The sequence below is a fragment of the Diuraphis noxia genome, unplaced genomic scaffold (assembly GCF_037042655.1).
Source record: "Diuraphis noxia isolate RWA-SAM2 unplaced genomic scaffold, SU_Dnox_SAM2 contig0001, whole genome shotgun sequence".
Lineage (NCBI taxonomy): Eukaryota > Metazoa > Arthropoda > Insecta > Hemiptera > Aphididae > Diuraphis > Diuraphis noxia.
In genome coordinates this window covers 38,585,551-38,609,392 of record NW_028301711.1, presented here as the reverse complement: position 1 = coordinate 38,609,392, position 23,842 = coordinate 38,585,551, and the positions used below count along the sequence as shown (strand labels likewise).

Sequence of the window (23,842 nt, the reverse complement as noted above, 5' to 3'; positions counted from 1 at the left end):
AAATAAATAGTATCTAGAATAAACATAAATAGTATAATATGTAACACAATAATGGTTTATTGGTAAATTATTTTTTAAGCTCACGCTATACATACAGGGAAACACTTAAATTAACTACAAAAAAAAAATTAACAACGAACATATAATACACTCGGTAAAGATTTTTTTTGTTTTTAAAACTGATATCCTGTACTTATAACATTTATATGCAATACACGTACTTATGACAAAGAATCGATTTTCAATTATAATGATAATTTATCAAATATGGTATAATAATTCAAATAAAATAAAAATAACTCGCGTAATAAAAAATATAGTAAATAAATAATACACACAGTGCTAGTGCACGTGAACGGACTATAATAATAATAATAATAGGTAAGGAAGTGATGATAAATCAATTTGATAATTTAACCTAAATTGGCTGCAGTGTCGATAAAAATAATTTATTTGGTTGAATATTAAGTGGGTAGCAATAAGGCTTAGTGATAATAATAATTATTGTGTAAACTATATGAAGTATAACAAATATTATGGCATAAACTAAACAGCAATATATAAATCATCATTCGGTAGTTGAAAAAACAAAAAAAATCACACCGATTTAGATATGTATAAAGAATTTTGATTCCTAGGATGAAAAGTTAATTAATGTTATCATCACCCGACATGAACGAGTAACGTTTACCGAGGGTCCATAGAGACGATTGATTTTCAAAAGCATCCGTTTAAATTAGGACGAGTGCGTCTGAAAATTGATAGTCCCTTGGATTAACCAGTTTGTGGAAAACTTTACTCGTACGTAAGTAATATTATAATACATAAATGGATGACATAGAAATCTTATAAAACGATGGTTAAATGTGGATTATATCAAAACAAGATGCGAAGGAGCACAACGACTAGCACCGTGCCCAGGATCGATTTCGAGAATGAAATTATGTTGTTGTCTATTTCTTTAATCTTCATCTCGTATTTGGACAATGTGGGTTTTTCTGTGAGCATCATCATTCCTGTCAATTAAAAAAAATATAAAAAGATAACCTTTAAATAAAAGTTATTGACTAAGTAAATACATGATCTACAATTTCATGAATGTTTATATAATTGTATATTTTTGTATAGAAACTACATAATAATACTGATATTGAGTATAAAAAAATATTATATAATATATTATGTAAAATAAATATGTATCTATATTATAGTCTTTAGGGCACAAACATGTTATGACATTAGTATAAAAATAGTACCTAAACATATTGTTATGATTGTGAGTACAAACGTACCTAATGCGTTTTAGGATAAAATTATCATACTTGCTGTAGCTTTCTTTGGCTCTATTAAAGAATATTAAGTATAATTTTATCAGCATTTTTTTATCGTCTATACCAGCGGTTCTTAACCTTTTGTAGAAAATGGATCCCCTATGAAAGATTTTTAGAAATCGCAGACACCCTACCATTTTTTTGACGAATACCTTTTTTTTACAAAACATCTCATGTTTTCATAAAATTATAATAATTATTTTATACTTCAAATTATAGAAAGTAGACATAGGTTAATCTATTAAAATATGAATTATATTTTATATGAAAAAAAAAATAATAATAATCCAAAAATATTGTAATAATGCACTCATATCACATTGATTTATGTTAGGTGTCAATGCTGCCGTGGAACCCCGACATGAGTATCACAGACCCGCAGGGGCCACAGATCACAGGTTGAGAACCACTCTTCTATATCAACCTCTGAGACCCCTCATGTTACGAAACTAATTATATAAATATTTTGATTGCTGACTACATTTGAAATAAATTACTATATTGTTGGTTTGGTTCTTACCTGTATTTGATTGAACCGGACACTCATCTTGATATTTGGAGTTTGGCTTCGGCGATGGTGAGATAACTTTAAGGATTATCGAATTTTCGACGTCAGCGGATGACGAAATTGGAAACTGTGGTGATAACACCGGTGAAAATTTATCGTGACTGGTCACGACAACTTCCGTCATCACTGAGTTTTTGGTAGGCACGGGCTGTTCAATGGCAATGGACAGAGACAGTAGACTGGGCATAGATAAGACCCGGTTGCTTTCGATCTGTTGTTCATTCTCAATTTTCTGTTCAATGGCAGTAGACATAGTCAACGGGCTGGACTCAGATGAAATGTTTCCATCTTCAATTTGCTGATCGGTGGCAATGGGCAGAATTGGTGGACAGGAAATGGATGCAAAATTTTCATCATTCATCTGCTGTACACTTTCGATTTGCTGTTCAACGGTATTAGCCAGAGACTTTGGACAAGACATGGATGAAATTTTGTCATCTTCTATCTGCTGTATACTCTCGATTTGCTGTTCGATCACATTGGATAGAGTCACGGATGAAACTTGTTTATCATCTTCAATCTGTTGTTCAATCTCAAATGGCTGCTTTTTGGCCGTGAACAGAACCAATGGACCAGAAATGGATGAAACTTTTACATCATCTTCGATCTGTTGTTCATTCTCAAATGACTGCTTGTTAGTAGTGAACAGAACCAATTGACCAGATATGGATGACACTTTTTCACCTTCGATATGAAGTGCACTTTCGGTTGGCTGCTTGTTGGGAGTGGATGGATTTGGTGGAGGAGATCCAGATAAAATGTGATCACAAAATTCGTTCTGTAGTTCGAGTTCTGGCTTTTCAGCATAGACAGTGGCCAGTTTCGTAATGTCTGTTGAAAATCCAGAGTCAGTCACGCACATCAGTTGCTGCTGCTTATGGTTGACGTCATTCGTTTCCAACATCCCAAACTTCTGGTTGTTTTTGTCATTATCGTTGTTGTTATTATTGTTGCTCGTGAAACTATTGACGATGGACAGTTCTGAATACCCGGACTGGCTGCAGTTGCACTGATCATTAATTGAAGGTGGTTCCAAAATCACTTGCTTCATAACTTCCACTGAACTGGATAGGTGACTCTTAGCCAATATCGGTTGTTGTTGTACGTCTAATTGTCTAAATGATTTGCGTTTGAGAGTAATTGGTGAAGACGATGGTAGTGGTGGTGGCCGCGGAGATGAAATGCTAGTTTTTTTGGTTGGCCTACATAAATTGACTGACCTCGAATGAAATGATCCTGTGAACCAATAACCGTAACAGTTATTTAGGAATAGAAATTCGTTTTATAATTTATAAGAGTTTTGCATACGTGTTTACTGTTTACACAGGAAAGTAATATATTTTAGTTTATTAAAATTAATATTATATTAAATATTGCGTACTATTATTTTTATGAATCATAAAACTAATTCCTGGTAATTTAATTTAATTTAATCAATTATATAAATATCGATTGCTGTTGAAACATGAATTTTTATCGAATTTTACAAATAAATGATGTTTGTTTCATTATCCTCTCGTGGTTTTTGTTATTTACTATCTAGGATTCTAGATAAGTGTACCATCTCGGCATCTTACAACATGCCTATTTAATTTACAGACACTGTGGCTTCTATCGTTATTTGAAATTTACTGGCCATTTTAATAGATATGTATTCATAATTTATACAGTCAGTAATCGTTTAAAAATTTTAGTGTAAACATTTAAAATAATTTATAGGATAAGCAATGAAATAGGAAGTGCATTGATCAACGAGAGAGTATAACATTTTAAGTTTTACCTTATAGTTTTATTAATTATAACTATATATTTTTCATTCATTGAGACGTAGTTGAATTGTCTATAATCTAAAAGATTTCTTCATATTAAATAGGGTTAAGAAACTTAAAAGGTGGTTTATACTCTTTGAACCCTTTCCCCCCGAATGACGTCAACATTATTTATTTGTATTAAAACAGCGGTTGTTTGAAAAAATTGGATTACCGTTTGTTGAGGATACGATAAACCATTAAATAGTATATTATTGTTTTTAATTTAATATGTATAATGTAAATATTTTCTAATTGTAAATTGGTATCTAATGCATAAAAATAAGGATAGAATGTACATTAAATGTAATTATAATTCTTAAATTCACTTTTCACAAAGTTTGCTGTACATTCATTATGTTATCAAACAGCATCAAATAATGGTAGGGATATTTATTTTATATCTACATTATTTGGTTAATGAGCAACCTAAAATATTATAAAAGTTCAAAGTGTTTATTAGTTTCTAAAAACAGCAATTAGTTACATTTTACTATATTTTAAATCAATTCTATCGGGTGATATGTTTAATTTCACACGAAATGTTAGTATCGTACCTTTGTACTAAATATAGGTACCTAAATTGATTGTAAATTTTTAAAAATTTTAACTAAAAAAAAAAGTTAGATAGTAAGCTGTTATATTTATTTTTTTATTAATACTAATATCACCTTATATAATAAATACATACATATATTTTCATCTATTATCATATAATAATGAAAAAATTTATTTTATCTATTCTATTAGATTTTAGCCTATTTTATTTTATGTATATTCTATTAAATGTTTATAGTAATAAATGATATACTACTTAAGGAACTCATCGCCTTTAATACAAGCTTAGCTTTTATTTGTATTAAATAACTTATTGTAAATTGTTTGTTAGCAAATAAATAAATATTAAAAAATAAAATGAAAATATGAACAAACAAACAATAAAGTTATATAATACAATAGAACTAAAATTGAAATTAAATATAATTTATACTCAACAAAAAGTAATATGGCAAAATGTTGTTTTCTCACACAATTGGAAACCTAAGAAAAATACCTTCGCTACTTTACGAAAAACCGAAACTGAAAATAATATTCATTGTGACATTTTTATACTATTATAAATTGTTTATGTAAAATTAATTTTATTATAAATTAGGTATAAGGAAAACGTTCTCTGGTGTTAAACTAAAATATATGAAAAACATTTAATATCATGTAAAATTAGGTTCAAAAATAAATAATATGTTTTATTATAAAAATTAAAAACAAAATATTTATAAATAGAGGTAAATAAAATTCAGTTGATTGATACTTTTTATTATTATATTTAGTTTTTATCTAGGTTTGAAATGTTTTTAAAGTGTTTATACTTAAAAATTTGATATTCTTGAATACTAGAGTGCACTGCAGTATTGCATGTACGAATAAATATTATGAAAGCAGCGTAATGTTCTGCATTACGACGTAGTGAAAATAATTGGCGATTATAAAAAAAAGTAACCCTGTTGTTTATTTACTTAAAATATATAATGAAAAAAAAAGTTTAAACCAATTAATTCTCAGACAAGAAATTTTTTAATAAACGTACTTAGTAGTTAATCGTATAAGCACAGTTCTGTAACTTCGACGGAAGACAATTTATTCGAGTATGCGCTGCAGTGTATAAACAGCTTTTATATATCACAACAGTTCATGAAACTCTAATATGATTACTTTATGAAATTATTTTTTTTGGATCATTGGTAGGTGTATATACAGAGCGATAGTGACTGAAAAACTATAATACAATAATAGTGAAATCATGCAGTTCATTAGTTGTACATATTTTTAAATATCCACGTACGTGTAAATTGTGTAATAGGTAGACGTACATTATTTATTGTAATGTATTGTTACACATAACAAAATAATTTCGATCACTTTTAATCCCGATATATATTTTTTATATTAACTCGAGTCGTAGGGGTTTTATTTTAAACACATTTTAATTTAATTGTTTAACATGTGAAAAATCTAATTGTAATTATGGCGTGAGTGTCTAAAAATAGATGGATAGGTAACTGCAGTATGGACTCATAGGCGTAGCATGGTTGATTTTTTTGAGGGGGCTATAGCCTTTTTTTCCTCGTAGAATCAATGATGCTGCTGGAACTTCTTGTGAATTATTTCAGCGAAGGGGCTAGGTCTATAATTTGGGTACAAACATATATAAGTACTAACAATTTAACTAAAGAAAAATTTAAAGGAATAAAATATAAAAAGAACTAAATAAGCATATATTTAAGTTTAATATAAATAAATAAAATACCATATATCATATTATCAAATTCATATTTTATAATTGAATTAAGTGTAAAAAAAACATTTTAAATAGGAAATTATTACCTACAGTATCAAGTTTAAACGTCTACTTTTTTGCGCAAATATATTAAGAACATCTTCAGAATTAATAATATTAGCTAAGTCCCTTTCAATATGAAGTAATGAAAGATTTTCAAATAGTTCATTTTTACACAAGGGGCTAAGAAGAATTTTAGGGGGGCTTAACAAAATTGGGGGGGGGGGGGCTATAGCCCCCTTAGCCCCCCCCCCCCATTCTACGCCTATGAGTATGGTACAACAATTATGCACTGTTTTCTTTAATGATTTTTATTTGTTGAGTGCTACGTAGGTATTGCAGTGCGTCACAGTTTACGATTTCTAATCGGTCAATGGCAACATTTTATAAAAATTCATAGCAGATATAATATTATGTATAAGAAATAACATTATATTTAAAAGGTATTTTTCTCTTAATCTTATTTATATAAATGTAAGAAACAAAATGCGTAAATTGAAGAAATTAATTAAAATAATATTTAAGAATTAATTAAATTACTTATTAAATAATAATATAATATAGACTTTCGAATAGGTAGGTCTATGGGGATATTCGATGATTATTATCTTATATGAAAACTATAAAAAACTGTTGTAAAACTGTGCCTAAGCATATGGCTGTTATTTAATAATAAACTGTAATGTACTTGATATAACTTTGGACTGTGCTTCGACATCATTCGACGATGAACTATCACACGAGACTTTCACTGTGTTAAGGTCTAAAACATAATTTAAATTGGGATTGAAGTTTTTTCATAAATAACTTAAAAATACACACGTGAACTATATATTAAAGTCAGTTGCTATGGATTAATAATAGTAGCAATTGTGTCAGTGGCAAGCTCTAGGAGAGGAGCTATAGACCATTCCAACCCTGCTATATAATATATTATAAACACTATATTATAGAAATGTTCATATTTTTACAAAAATAATTGCGGCTAAGTAAGTTTTTTTAAATAATTTATACGTGTTAGGACAATATTTTATAGTAAAAATAAACCGTAATGACTGTATAGAGTATATATATATATATATATATATATTAAATTAATTAATAAATAAATATAATATGATGCCAACTAAATATTTAATACTTGGAATAAAATATAATTACTAGATTTTAAATAAATATAAAGAGGATGTCATAACCGCATATTGTATTTTATTCGTCATAAAAACGCACCTACCTACATACTAAATTAGCACTTAGCAGATGTAATTGTTTTTGTAGCTATAATTCTAGAGTGAGTAAATCAACTTATTAAACAATGAGCTACATTATAGGTTTTATTTTCTTATTTAAATTTAACAATTATTTTAGGTTATAATCTTTTATATTTTTCATTTTTTCATAGTTTTCTAACAAGCCACTAAGACACTTTTTAACATTTATTTATAACATATAACAGTATTCTTTATTATAGTAATTTATGTTATTACCATCACTAGAGTGAGTATAATTGTTTATCGACACACTCCGTCAACATTTTATTTATTCACTTATCAAAAAATAGTAAGTATTTGGAATAAATAGGTACTTCAAATTTGATGGTTGATCCAAGAATTTTAATAGATTTGTTCGGGGTTAGGTGGGATTAGGATATCATTGCTATGTCTATGTTATGAATATTGAGAGTTGCCCGAAGTTCAAGTTTGTGGGGTGTAATGCCATTTGCGTTTCATGCAAGTAATCTAAGTTTAAAATTAATTTCCATTGTTGGTACTTAATTTATTGATTAGTGATGTAAGAAGAGTTATTAAAGGATTAAGAAGTATTAAAAGGGGAGAGATTAGAGTTTTAAATTCAGATATGAAAGTTGTAAGTTGGCTTGTTAATAGTTGATCGGGGAGTGGTCGTTTACGTGGCTTGATTTTAGCTTATTTGATTTATTATCTTTAACTGCTTGTGAGAAAGATAAGTGCTGGGTGTCACTGGGTTCGTTTAGAGATGTTGCGGGAGCATTGAACAGATGTGATGTTCTTGGAGGAGGTTGGCTGTTGAGTTAGACTTGAAGTGTGTCGGAGGTTTCTGTTGTTAGTCTTGAGGTGGTGGTCGATTGTTGTTTTTTACGGAAACGTTGGAGGTCTTTGTGGACAGTGCTGCAAAGTGCGCATTTTGCATGTAGGTCCTTGGATTTGGAGCATTGGTTTGAGGTATGGTTTTCACCGCAACGGACGTATTTAGGCAGGTGATTGCAATATGATTTAGTGTGACCATACTGTTAACAGCGATGGCATTGGACTAGATCTCGTTTAATGTGTGGGGCTTCAAATTCGACTTTAGTGAAACATATATTGCTTATGTTGAAGATGTCTTATTTGTTGTTTGGGAATGGGTTGAGGTTTACAAAGAATAGTGGAAGGGTTTTTTTGTTTGAGATTTTAGAATGTTAAAGACATTTTTCACCAGAAAACCTTATTTTCTTATTTTTTCTTTAATATAATCAGTAGGGATCGTATGATGCAGATTCCTAACTACGACTCTCTAGGATTTTTCTTCGTGTGTCTGGTACGTGTGGTATTCAAGTTTGTGCTCGTTGAACAATGTTATAGCGGTATGATAAGAACTGGCTGAGTGAAGGTTTATTTTTATATTTTTTGAGTTGGATTTGCAAAGGAAGCCCTCGGTTTTCGTTATTTGCCCCAGGTTTTTACACTGAGTGATGAAATTAATCGGAGATTTTAAGAAAACTGGTGACGAGGGTGACTCGTTGATTTCTTTGTTGATTACGAGATCCATACTATCTACGTTGGTGTCGAGTAGAGACTAGCGGTTTGGTGAGGAGAAATTTAACAGCTCGTTTGTTTTTTATTAGTTAGTATTATTAGATGACCTAATGCGCTTGTTGTTGTCAACAGTATTCCATTCTTGGTCGTTATCTGAAGTGGCAGACGGAGAGGTTACGTCCTGCGTCTTATGAGAAGCAGTTTTTTTGATAATTATCGGAGATAATTTCAATTTGTTTTTAAGTTCATTTGTGTCTGAGTTGTTTCGTTGCATGGTGGTTGATAAGTTGTAGGTCTCGGCTTACGGCCGATTTGGTGACGGTAGTGACGGAATTAGATTATGTTTTTGTTTAAACGCTTAAAAACAAACTAAACCACGCGAAATTATTCGGAAAACGATGATAATTAAACTGAATAATATGGTTCGACTTAGTACTCATTAATTTTAATGACGCGATAAGCGAAGGGCGATAGTGTACGTGCACGACGGTCGACAGACGTGTGCTACAGACGACTTGCCGTGCTAGACTACTTGATGTTAATTAAAATATAAAATATAATTAAAATAAAATAAATCCATAGATTACCTACCTAATCCAAACAATAAAATATTTTATCTTACAAACTATTTAAAAAGTTATTCGAAAATTTAAAATAAACATTTGCTAGTAAAAATGTTTACATTTATCGTTGGTAAATAATATTTTTATACATGGAGGGGTTCCCCCTTAAAATATCCCTCGTTCAAAATGTCTCACGTTAAAAATATCCCCGTTACAAATATTCTACGTTGAAAATATCCCCGTTACAAATATCCCAATTAAAAATATCGTAGGTTAGCTAACCAGCAGGGGTGACCAACTATGTACATAGAATTCAATATAATAGTAATTTATGGTTATCTCATTTTCACTATCTTTATATTATGCCACGTAATTAGGTACTATTATAACTTACAAATATATTACAATCATGTAGGCCTTCAAGAATAAAAATTAAAAATTACATATCTGATGAGCTACCCGTTAAAAAAGGAAGTTTACGAGAAGTTGGACAGACGATTAAAAGAAGTGGTTCTTAACTATGAACATGTTACTACACTAAAGTATTTTAAATGTATTGCGTGTAGTTTTTCATTAAAAAAAAATCTTTATTACCTATGTATGTCATGTATAATTTATTAATATATAATTTTTTAATGTATATTTAACTAAAAAAAAAATGTTAATTTTAATATAATACGATATATAGATACTATAAAAGTTGAAATATACATTGCCAAAAACGATAAAAATTAAATTAAAATTTATAAAATTATTTAAAAAAAAAAAAAAACAAAAAATATAAATATGAATTAAGGGATAATATTATTGGGAATAATTTGTATATGTTAGCGGCAATGTGTATAATATATTTAATATATAAAATGCCTAGGAATTCTATATAATACCTGGTGGTTTTTAAAAAAGTGTAAAATAATTTTTTTTTTTATACACATTTCCTAAATATTCTGTATAATAACTAGGCATTTCATAAAATGACAAACACAAATTGGTAATCTGTAGAATAGTGAAATAATCCAAAAAAATAAATTTCCTTCTATAATAATTAAGACAATTATTAATTTTATTAGCTCACAAAAAAATATTTATTACAAAGTAGGTATGAATTTAATATTACAGAATATAATGCATAAAAATGAAAAAAAATAATAATTTGTAAATTGTATGGGTAGTGTACTAACATGCAGTTATTAATTATTATTACTATCATATTATTCTATAAAATACAAAAATCTATGTAGAACGTAATTAAGAATAAATAGAATATACTTTTTTAAATTTATTTTAAACTTTGTTAAGACAAAAAACAAAATAAATGTTAATAATAGGATTCTATTATTACAAAAAAAAAAAAATATATATTAATAATTTCATATGTTTAAGTTAATAAAAATTGGTTAAATTTATTTATTGCAACACTGTAAATTAGGATGACATTTTGAATTACAATGAATTTTATTTTTTAAACGCTTATACATCTGTTATTTTGACATCTTGTTGAACATGGACATTTAATAAAGCCTTGTCCAGGAATTCTACTTCATTAAATTTATTGATATTACAGATTACTAATGGATTTATTTTAGGTGAAGTTACATTGTCAAATATCAATAGGTACTGACAATATGGATTTAATATAATGCTTAGGTAATTTAAAATTTTTTATAAATTGCCAGCTGTAGTTGGTGTTATATATAATTCCTAGACATTTTATAAAATACCAATATTATACACATTGCCGCTAACATATATATGATATTTTCAACGTAGGATATTTGTAACAAGGATATTTGTAGCAGGGATATTTGTAACGTGGGACATTTTGAACGAGGGATATTTTGATGCACGAGATATTTTGAGGGTGCATGAAGGGGTTTTACTGGATTGTTATACCTCGTCAGTTGCTATTTCTATAATTAATTTTTTCAAATAAAATTAAAAAATATCATTGTTTATAAATGGATACAGTTTATTTTAAATTTATCATTTTATTTTTATCGTAATCTACAATCTATAAAATGTAATAGGAGATCATTAGTTTTTTGGACTATTTTTTTTTTAAAGTTTAAGTGTTAAACTAGCTTACGATTTGAATTTTATGAAGAATAAATAAACACAATAAGGCTATGAATTTAATTAATTCATAAAAAAAAGAAGAAAATTAATAAATGTATTGCTTTATTGGGAATACATTTATTTAAATGTAATTTTAAAACAATTTTTTAATGTAAATCAAATACTACTTATAACTACATAAGTACATATTATGCATGGTTAGACTAAAATCAAATGCAATAAACATTAAAATATATGTATATTATTATTTATCATTAGGCACTTATAGGAATATGATTTTTATTAAAATGTTGGTAAAGGTAAAAAGTAAATAATTAAATTAAGAATTCCACCAGCCACCAAGTATTTATATTCTATATAATATTATACAAATTGAAAATAATAACAATGTTTTTACAATAACTGTGGATTATACATTTATTCGTCGTTCTTTAAGGGTTTCCCAACTTTCTATCATTGTTGTCATGTCTATCTCATCCTTGGATATTGGATATTCTACGGCTAGAGTAAGTGGCTATTCTAGATGTACATATTTTATGTATATCAATAATCAATTTGCCATTTGCCAGTCTCGGGTAAAATACTTTTTAAAAGTATTTGGAATAAATACTCGAATATTCATGAAAAATAGTATTCCGAATATGTATTCGAATACATCATAAAAATAGTATTCTGAATAAATTATTTAGAATGCTATAAAAATATTCCAAATACTTTTAAAATATTTTTTGTTATAGATATTAATAAAATAATAATAATTGCTTTTGGGAAATTATAGCCAATGTTTAAATATATAACATATTGTTTGTAAATTAAAATTATTATATACAGAACTATAACTATTTATGATTTACAATATTATATTATAATGATTTTTTATAATATTTATAAAATAATTATCTGCAATATATGCAATGTTCTATGAATAATATTAATAATATTATTAAAGTAAAAAATATTTTACCAGGACAGGCACAGTTGAAAACAATACATACTAAATAAAGAATGTAAAAAATATTTATTTAAACAAAATAACCAGGAAATCGATAAATATTAATTTTTTTCCCGATAGAATATCATCATATTTTTGTTTGAGTGATGTGATAGATGGCAATAAGTAACCAAAATACATATGTTTTTACCCTTGTAATACATCTAGACACACACACATGCAGAGGTTCCATTACTAGTAAATAGTCGTCCAAAAATAATATATCGGCTTTAGAAAAATGGTTAACTTTAACAGCATCACATATCTTATAAAATTTAGAAGGGCTCATTTTAAAATGAATAGTAAGAAATTTCATAGCATCAAACCAGGGATTCTAACGGGTATCATTAGGAGTTTTTAAGTATACATCCAAATTGGTTTTAACTATGTCAGTCATTTGACTAGAACGGTTCTGTTTGTTCCAAATAGCTTGACATTTTGCAAATGTAGATGCTAAAATACTAAAATCCTAAAAAAAAAATATTGTTATACTATTAAAGTATTCCGAATATAGTATTTGGAATACTTTCGAAGGTATTCTGAATACTGCATAAAATACTTTTAGGAAAAGTATTTTCAAAAGTATTCGGAATACCTAAATAGTATTCCGAATACTACCCAAGACTGCCATTTGCTAACTGATATCGGAACTGATTTATATTTTATAATGGGAATGTTTTTAAAAGATGTTTAATTTTCATTTGTAAATACAACATAAAGGTTATTTTATCTAAAAAAAAATTTCGTATGCTGAAAGTGCTGACTTTCATTACGATTATCCGATGCCGGGATGTCACGACCCCCAATACCCCACTTGCCTCCGGCACCGATTGCGATTATATTTTGTAACTAGGCAATGAAAACAATTATTTAACTTTTATACACAACAGATAAATTGATGAACAAATTGATTATCTTCTTTTATAAAAAGTATGTTATGGAAAGTAAATAAATGATAAATATTTAAAAAAACACATAGCATATAATCCATTTTTAAATAATAATTTTGTCTTAAAAAAATTACTTACCTATATGAAAAACAATTGACGAAGTGTAATAATATATAGGTAGCTGAACACCATTCAGCACATAATATACATATTATTTAAAATACATATAAACATTTATATGAGTAGTTAACTACACAATATTTAAAACTATTTTTCGAAAAATCATTAGAATGGAATTAAAAATTGTTTTTCTCATTTTTTCAAAATTGGAACGTAAGTTTTAATTAAAAATGGGATCTTATTACAATTCAGAATTAATATTGTATCATATTGTTTGTATAGCATACAAACACATTTTGGCTAAGCCAACTTTTCTGTTAAGGGTGACCCTCTAAGTGTGTCCACCGTTCATAAAAAAAAGAACATTTTAAATTATCTTTTAGTAAAACCACCTTAATGTTAATTAATATCATTTTCTAATAAAAAGTAATTTAATAGTAATGTATTTGTTTTAACAAAAAAAATAACTAACAATTTATAATACGTTTAAAAATGTTCTTATTTGAGTCACTTTAAATTTCAAAAAAGTGCTTGTGGTGGACTAAAAGTTATGCAAGATATATTTATTTTGATTAACATAATGTGTGTACTATAGTATGCGCTGTTATTGTAGACTATAATATGTAGCATAAACACAGTAATGACTTGATTAAAGTTATACTGTTCTACAAAAACTCAACTAAAGCTTAAAACTATTTAAAAACTTTTAATCAACATTTATTTGAAATTCATTAGAGTAGCTCTAAAAACCTAATTTTTTATAGCCATTATCCAATGCATTAATATATATAACTAGTTAAAATTGATTTTGTAATGAAGATAAATCATTTTAAATATTAAAAACCCCGAAATAATAAATCACGATTCTAGTGATGAGTCACTTCATCAATTCGAACATTTTAAATGCATATTATTTTTTATTTTTTCAATGCATTTATGTTTCTTTAGTTCATTTTATTGTTTATAGTAAAAACATATACATATTATTTTACAAGTCATGCTGATTAATCAAAAAACTGACTGAAATCCAATAACAATTATTAAGAGATGTATTTACGTACCAGCTATAACTTCACAAGAAAATTAAACATTATCTAAAAATCTTAAATTCAACAGAATATTTAAATAAATAGCTTTTATAAATAAATATATATAATATATATCATAACTAAAAATACAGTTGTATAAAATTTGTGTGAGGAATATGATAAAATAATTAATACATAATAATATTGCATTTTCCTTGGTACACACACAATGTTATCAACTAACGCCAGGAGTATGAAACTTGAAGTTATTGGACTTGTTGTAAATTTAATACGTTATTTAATAGTTATTTAATACGTAATCAATGTCCAATTAACCAAGACAACCTTATTAAAAAACAAAATATTTATTCTTTTTTGGCGAGAAACAGAAAAAAATTCATGTGTCACCTACTTTTTAGTTACCTATGTTCGGTTCTAGGGTTAAAAATAATAAATTATATAAATAACCTCAAAGTCACAAGGAATACCTATATTGATATAAATTGTATTGAATATGGTTCAGTAGGTTTTGAATAAATTAGTTTTGGATAAACCAATGCGGGTAAAAAATAGTGACCAAATATCAAAATTACTAGCAAGAATTATTATATCCAATCATATAACAGTAAGTAAGTTTATTATATTATGTAATAATTTCGCGACCATTTGTATAAAAAACATCAATAATCTCTACTGAATTTCAAATTTTTCGATTTTGTTTCCGCAAAAATCTTATAAAGAATATTACAAAAAAAAAAAAAATAAAAATAAAATCAGTTAAATAGGTCCAACAGTTCTAAACTCTGAAGTTATGCGGTTACCAATGGACATTGGACCGCATTTCAATTTCATTATACGTCATATAATGGACGTGATAAATTTAGTAAGTAGCTGTATAAGGCACTTAATGTCGATGACTAAAATATCGATTTCCACCAAACGTCAATTCCACGAATGTTATATAATATGATACTTATATAGTTATAGTATTAATAATTATTTACCTTGCTGGTTTGAACAACGGCTCCATGAATTTGACAACGCGGCCCAACACGCGTCGCGGCCGTCAGGACCGAAGTTGTATATTATTCTGTTATTTCTATCCATCGTCGTAGGTATTCGACAAAAATTAAAGCCGTAGGTAGGTACAAAGTCTATCGTTAGTTTCTGAAAAACAAAAAATAAATAAATATTTTCACCGTGATTAGCCAGTATTTCATCGCAATGTGATTAGACGGTCTATACAAAACTAAAATATACTATAATAATAATATTGTATTATTGCTACGACGAACGCATAGACGCAGCTTAGCTGTAGTACGATACGCAGTAGTTATTAGTTTTATTACTCGTATTAGAACAACCGTGCATTGAAATTGAAAAAATATATGGACTTGAAAAAGGAAAATGACTTTGTCAAATAAACTTGTCAACTTCGTTTGACCGAGAGATTTTTGATCGTCACTAATTACTGCATTCAAATTCGCGACTGGTGATCGAACACATGACGTATACGTTATACAAGTGAATATTATTATGAAACAGGATGTCGTTATATATATCATTGTAATATAGTTATCAGTGATAACTTATCAAGTTACAATGTTACATAAAACTTTCTGGAAACCTTCACGGCGACGACTACAACTCTATTAAAATAACGATCATTAGTTGAAATATCGTTATCTCACTGGCATAACGAACGCCTTACAAATTTTTCAATACCAAAATATTATTAACATTATATTCTGGTTTATTATTATTTCTGTGTTTGTTGACACGTATCATTACCTACATTATTATGTGGAGCTTAAACCTTGTTGCATGTTCAAGCCCTTTGTGCCTTTAGTTATTAATTTATAGCTGTATAATTGTTTTCGAACGATAACAATCGCAAACTATTTAATATATAAACATCTAAGTTCTATATTATAACAATATATTTTATAAAGGCGTACAATTCCTTGTATATACAATACATGGGTCTATTGTTCAGCCGATACAGACACCCACACGATAGTAAGAATATTTTAATACAGTTTAACTTCAATTTAATACAATGTTCTGTTAGACGAAATTTTTTACAGAAGCAAACAAAATCAGAACCAAATGAGTTACAATGAATACGATTTTTATTATTTTTTGTTTGATGGAAGTTTCACTATAATACAATTTTTGGGGATACGCACCCATGTTTGGTGATAAGTTAACATCGTTCAAAATTGACGAAATATTTAATGGTCCGTCCTAGGCGTGCCGTTGTCGCACATCCCGGTGAAACGGAAGTTGTAGAGTTGACATATTATTATAATGATATTACCAATAATATCATGTATTTATTTTGCATTTAACCTACAACTCATGTCGGTGACAAGATGATAATAATGATTTCGTCATATTATTATAAAAGGCCATGGTGGTCACTGGTATTGCACTCGTTGTTGCCGTTGTACCGATTCGTCGTACGACGTGATCATTATAATGATCTCGTACGCGATAATAGGGCGCGCAAACAGAGTAATATGTGATATGTCAGACGCGCGTGTTATTAATAATATGGTGCGAGTCGTGGGTATAATAATACATTTAAATATTGTAAGGCTTGAGTGTTTGCGATGGGTAGGTGGTAGTATTCGACTGTATAGCGCGTCGGTATTGAATCCCTTTTAATGTAATATTATGTAGATATTTATATATTACCTTTACCCATATAATATGAATGCAAACACTTTTTAAACGAACGAATTTTTTATTCCTGAAAAAAAAAAACTCGCGATGGAGTAGGTGGTACCTCGTGAAGTTATATTCCAATAGTAATATATTATATTATTATGAATATATTTTTACCTTTAAGTATAAACCGAAATAAAAATATGTAATAACGACAGAAAACGTGTTCTTTATAATGTATAATTTTCATCGATTACAACCATGGTCGTCGGTAAACACATAAAATAAATTAATGTATATTATTGTAATAAGTAATAAACATAATTTTTTTCATACCTGTAGTGTGGTGGAATTGACGGGCCAGTTGGTGTTTTCCGTTGTCGGGTGTTGGCAATTTAAGCGTTTGCTTATTGCAATTATATAATAAATTCGTGTTCGTATCTACCCCGGTCGACGATGGAGATATTATAATATTATTTTTAATTCAGACGAAAAAAACCCGCGGCTAACGTCTAGATGTGTACGATGCGACATAATAATATTTTAATATCGACGCTATAGAAACGCGTTTTGTGCAACAGTGGTAATTTAAATAAAGATTTTTTTCGGTAATTACAATTACAATTACATTCGTTATTATTGTATGATTTTATCGGGAGACTAAGTTTTTGAAAACTTGGCTCGTGCTACGTGGCCGTCGTAGTTATAATTATTGCGTATGAAGTCGAGACGTCTGTGCCTCTGCGGGCCGCGATAGCGTTAAGTTCGATAACACGAAACCTGTATAGGCACCGCTCAACGATAATGCGAGAGATATCGAAAACGATTGCCGTGTGTGTCGGAGAGACAGATATTATCATGATAGCGGAGGGAGAGAGAAAAACTCTGAACATAGGTACTACGCTAATAATATAATATTATATTATATTATTTTATCGATAAAATAGTACAGAATAATAATAACGACGTGTTTGCTGTTCTTTTATCTAGCCTATTCTAATACAGTATAATATTTATACATATTAATAATCAATATTATTGCTGTAATTTTTTCTCCCTCCGCTGGATTACCCTCTCCATAGTCCATACTTCACACCGATATATTATGATAGTATTATAACGCAGGTAATATATTGTATAAATGTATAATATTATATTACTTTTCTCCTACTATCATCAACTCCGCTAGCCACTCTTTCTGTTACGAGAAACACTGAACATTTATTACCTATATTTTTATCTACCAAGGTATATAAAATAAAAAAAAAAGCAATCCAAGATCTTTTTTATAGTACCTATTGCTATTGTACTATTGCGATCAATAAACGAGTAATATATATATATTTATTATTAATTAACCCACGGCAACATAGGTCATTGGGTGTTGGCAGCGTACTGTAGATTTTTGGGTTGTGTCGGTTTGTTGGTACACTTGTGTGGTTTTCGTCTTTTCGATAGAATTTTGAATTGGGTATCCGTAAGTTTCTGCCATGGCCAGATAATATTATGTGCTGGTATCAGTATTGTATTGTTGAATTTACGTTTAATTGTATATTAAATCGAATTTTAAGGGTAGGTATTATAGGAGTTATAACAGTCTCAACTCTCAAGTATTGTTTTAGAAGATTAATGTTGCGTTTGTAACGTGAGGTAAGTACCTAGTATTGGAATATTTGCGTCCGGACGCCTGATAATTTTTTTTAATAATCAATTATGATCATCAACGACAGGATTCTTATTAAACGCCTTTAATAGTGTACTTAACTATCCTCTTATTGTTAAAGTTAATTTTTATGAAATATATTTACCAAAAATGTCTTTTATAGATTTTATAAAAACTGCATTACAACATTGTATCCTATAGCTTGCTGTTCTGCAGATAAAATTTGTTTTAAATATAGTAGGTATTTATATTATAAAATTATTATGAAATATACGCGTAGATGTATAAGTAGCTATAGTACAACAAACATTAAAATAATGTTCGGTAACTTGTACCTATAAGTTAAAAAGCTTATAATAGATACCAAGTGTAATCGTTGCATCACATATCGAATTATTTCACAAACATATTTTATAGAACCCTATAAAACGAACATTAGGCAAATACTTACGATTGTATAATAATAGAGAGTTTACAAAAAAAACTTCAAAATCCATCAGAGCAGAAACGTTTGGATTTTTCACGGTGGTGAGGCAGTATATTTAATTTAATTAATTTTTCCTTCTTGTGTACGTTCATCCACCCATCAATCGAAAACAATTTATTGCTCTGGTATGTACAAGATACGCTTGAAATGCCTCCGACCAATAATGTGTATTTCAAGCTCATGTTTAATATTTATAGCTGATAATCAAACTATTCACTTTCAGTTACGAAGATAAGGCCCGTGTTTACGTGCTTGGTATTTGTTGACGTTTTTTCCTTCTAGATTTTGATTTTAAAACAAAGCATTACATGCATTTTGCATTTGTTTAAAAACGACGTTAAACACAGCTTTAGAAATGTAATTTAAGAATACTGAATAAATAATGACCACAGATCACGCGAATAACGTTTCTTTTGTAAAATCCAAATCTAGAAATAATCGACATTCACATCGATACGAGACCACAATAATTGTTTTGTTTATTGTGTTCAAGAATAAAATATTATTAAAAATAGGATTGCCTGCAGTGAGAACAAAATATGTGTGATGAATCTGCTCAAGTTGATATTATGCAGTCAAATAACGGATTAAAAATTTAAATTACACTTTATCTATATAGTAGTGAGTTTTAAATCAATCGTATTTCCTATTGTAATATTAATAATGATGATGAAAAACTATGTAAATTGTAAATATAAGATAATTATATATTTATGTGTTATGTTACCTACAACAGTTAAAGAAACATAATATTACTTTCACTTACTTTTATAAGACGTGTTACCAACTTTGAATAACTTTATTGCGTTTTTAAAGAAATAATTAATTAAATAAACAGAACTCATGGTTATGACTTTATGAGTTTACAAAGATACGCTTTAAAAGACAATTTTTAATGTAACATTTTAAAGTTGAATGACTAATATTGATATAATATACATAGTACTTATACATTTTATGTATTATATTTTAAGAATTATTAAAGCATTTATATAAAAGTTTAGTTAGATAATATTCTTAAATACTTTTAACTCATTACTTAAATATATCACTAGGTAAGTTTGATATTTTATGATGGCGGTGAGTATGGTAGTTTTTCTTTTATTTTATAATTTTGGGAAAGTAATACGGGAAGAATGTTTAAATACATTTGTACTTATCTTTTGTAAAACTGGCGATTTGGAATGTTTTGCATGATTTGATTTGATAAGTGTTGAGTATAAGTCGTGAGAGGTAGGTATATTTAAATAATATTTAAATAGTTAAACGATATATTATGATAATTAATTTTCGTTAATATATAATTTTTTTACAAAAACATAAAATAAGTACAATATTTAAAAAATGACGTTTTGTGAGCTACCGAGCTGCTGAGCCCGTGTCGTATGAACTTAATACATATTGAGATGCCACCTTGGGATTGCGGCATCTCACCCATGTCTGTGAGATTTTATCATTGTATTTTAATAGTGTAGTATTTGGTATTAGTGTATTAAGATACCTAATAAGTGTATTAGGTATTCGATAATTTTTATTTGTACAGTTGAAGATTATAAACTATTGAAATTATTTTTTCGGCTGCATCCTAGTTCGGTCCAAAGAACCTTTTTTCATACCAATTCTGTCCCAGTTAAAAAAAAGGTACCTATATACTAATTCCGTCCTTAATCATTTTAGATTCTGAACGAAGTGATGAATGTATTGATTTTACAATTATGTGTTTTTTTTTTTTTTTTTTGTGTCTGTGTACAGCATAACTAGTCGAAATAATGCTTCGATTTCAAACTTTGGGGGTGGTTTCCGATGTAAAATTGAAGATCCTTGGTGCATTATACAGGTAAAAGGTAAACATTTTCTAACAGTTTTCAAAAAAATCGAGAAAAACAAAAAAAAAATGACAGAAAAACGGGAATTTTTACGCAAAATCAGTTTTCGACCAAATCGATTTTTTTATATGGTTGTAATTCAAAAAATAATCACTTGAAATACTTGAAATTTTCACCAAATGTTTATGTTAGTGTTCTCTATATACAGTTTAATTTTCAAAAATGTTTGACTTTTTTTGAGTTATTTATAGACCACTGAAATTTACACTTTTTTTGAAGTGTCGGTAAAAAAAGTTGGACGACCAAAAAAACTTGAAAATTTAATACAAGGTTCCTTATGAGTTTTTCTTATTGTAGCTAAAAAAAATTAAAAATCATAAGTCACAATTTTTTTTAATAAGCTTTTATAGTTCAAAATTTTACGAAATCTGTTGAAAACGCGAAAATTTGCAAGTAATTTTGAAGTTGAAAAATCATAAAATTTTTTGCGTTTATAACTAAGGATTAAAAATACAACAATAATTTCTCCATAAGTTTTCCTTCAAGTAGCTCTAGAGAAAACTCGAAGTATCATTATAGAAAAAATTTTAAGTGCGTTTGAATTTTAAATTTTTAGGAAATAGCGTAACGATAACAATTTATCCTGAAACGATTTTAAATATTTGTTATTATTCAAAAAGTATAAGTCCTAGATACTTGAAAATTTTACCAGTTATTAGGATTGGTATTTTCTTTACATGATTAAATTTTCAAAATATTTTGACTTTCTTTGAGATATTTATAGACGACTGAAATTTTCAATTTGTCTGAAAATTTTTTTTGGAAGTGTCGATAAAATTTTTTTGGCCCTATCAAAATACTTGAAAATTTAATACAAAGTTCCTCATAAGTTGTTCTTAAAGTGATTAAAAAATTATAAGAATACATAGGCACAATTTTTTTTTATAAGCGTTTATAGTTCAAATTTTTACGAAATCTGTCGAAAATGTGAAAATTTGCAAGTAATTTTGAAGCTGAAAAATCATAAAATTGTTTGTGTTTATAACTAAAGATTAAGAATACATCACTAAGTTTTCCATAAGTTATACTTCAAGTAGCTATAGAGAAAACTCGAAGCGTCATTATAGGAAAAATTTTAATTGCGTTTGAATTTTAAATTTTTACGAAATAGCGTAACGATAACGATTTATCCTGAAACGATTTTAAATATTTGTTATTATTCAAAAAGTATGAGTCCTAGATACTTGAAAATTTTACCAGTTATTAAGATTGGCATTTCTTTACATGATTTAATTTTCAAAATATTTTGACTTTTTTTGAGATATTTATAGACAACTGAAATTTTCAATATTTCTGAAAATTTTTTTGGAAGGGTCGATAAAATTTTTTTGGCCCTATCAAAATACTTGAAAATTGAATACAAAGTTCCTCATAAGTTATTCTTATAGTAATCAAAAAATTATAAAAATACATAGGCACAATTTTTTTTATAAGCATTTAAAATTCAAATTTTGACTAAATACGTAAAAATTACGGCAATGTTCAAATTATCTTAGATAGAAATTCATAAAAGTTTTTCTTTTTAAATCTAAGATTTGTGAATTTAATACAAGGCTCCTATCATATTTTTACAATAGCAGTTGAAAAATAAAAGAAATATATTGTCACAAATTTTTTTTATAAGATTTTACAGTTCAAATTTTGACCAAATACATAAAAATTACGGCAATGTTCAAATTATGTTAGATAAAAATTCATAAAAGTTTTTCTTTTTAATTCTAAGATTTGAGAATTTAATACAAGGTTCCTTATGAGTTGTTCTTATTGTAGCTAAAAAAAATTAAAAATCGTAATTCACAATTTTTTTTAATAAGCGTTTATATTTCAAAATTTTACGAAATCTGTCGAAAACGCGAAAATTTGAAAGTAATTTTGAAGTTGAAAAATCATAAAATTTTTTGCGTTTATAACTAAGGATTAAAAATGCAACACTAAGTTTTCCATAAGTTTTCCTTTAAAGTAGTTATAGAGACAACTCGAAGCATCATTATAGGATAAATTTTAAGTGCGTTTAAATTTTAAATTTTTACGAAATAGTGTAACTTAGTGTGATTTAAAATATTTGTTATTATTCAAAAAGTATAAGTCGTAGATACGTGAAAATTTTATCAGTTATTTAGATTGGCATTTTCTTTACATGATTTTATTTTTAAAATATTTTTTTTTTTGAGATATTAATAGACGACTGAAATTTTCAATTTGTCTGAAATTTTTTTTTTGAAGTGTCGGTAAAAATTTTTTGGCCATATCAAAATACTTGAAAATTTAATACAAAGTTCCTCATAAGTTATTATTATAGTGATTAAAAAATTATAAGAATACATAGGCACAATTTTTTTTTATTAGTATTTGAAGTTCAAATATTGACTTAATACGTAAAATTTACGGCAATTTTCAAATTATCTTAGATCGAAATTCATAAAAGTTTTTCTTTTTAATTCTAAGATTTGAGAATTTAATACAAGGCTCATAATATAGTTTTGCAATAGCAGTTGAAAAATAAAAGAAATATATAGCTACATTTTTTTTTTTTTACGTGCATTCAAATTTTAATTTTGACAACATACGTAAAAATCACGAAAATTCGTAAATTATTTTATTCTAGAAATTCATAAAAAAATTTCCTTTTATACCTAAGATTTGAAAATT

General features: G+C 27.6%; 1 protein-coding gene across 3 annotated transcripts; it reads right to left on the bottom strand.

Moving 5' to 3' along the window:
* Positions 1–39: 39 nt before the first annotated feature.
* Positions 40–17,958, bottom strand: LOC107169669 (uncharacterized). 3 transcript variants are annotated; one of them, XM_015519521.2, is made up of 5 exons: positions 17,494–17,958; positions 15,492–15,654; positions 6,734–6,808; positions 1,852–3,135; positions 40–1,016 (listed from the first exon to the last, which is right to left on the bottom strand). In XM_015519521.2, the coding sequence occupies exons 2-5, from the start codon at positions 15,592–15,594 to the stop codon at positions 877–879; spliced, it is 1,602 nt and encodes a 533-aa protein (XP_015375007.2). In that variant the 5' UTR covers positions 15,595–15,654; positions 17,494–17,958; the 3' UTR covers positions 40–876. The 3 variants fall into 3 exon arrangements, with proteins under 3 accessions (XP_015375007.2, XP_015375159.2, XP_015375226.2); XM_015519673.2 differs by lacking the exon at positions 17,494–17,958 and adding an exon at positions 15,837–15,979; XM_015519740.2 differs by lacking the exon at positions 6,734–6,808 and having other exon boundaries at positions 17,494–17,954.
* Positions 17,959–23,842: the final 5,884 nt, after the last annotated feature.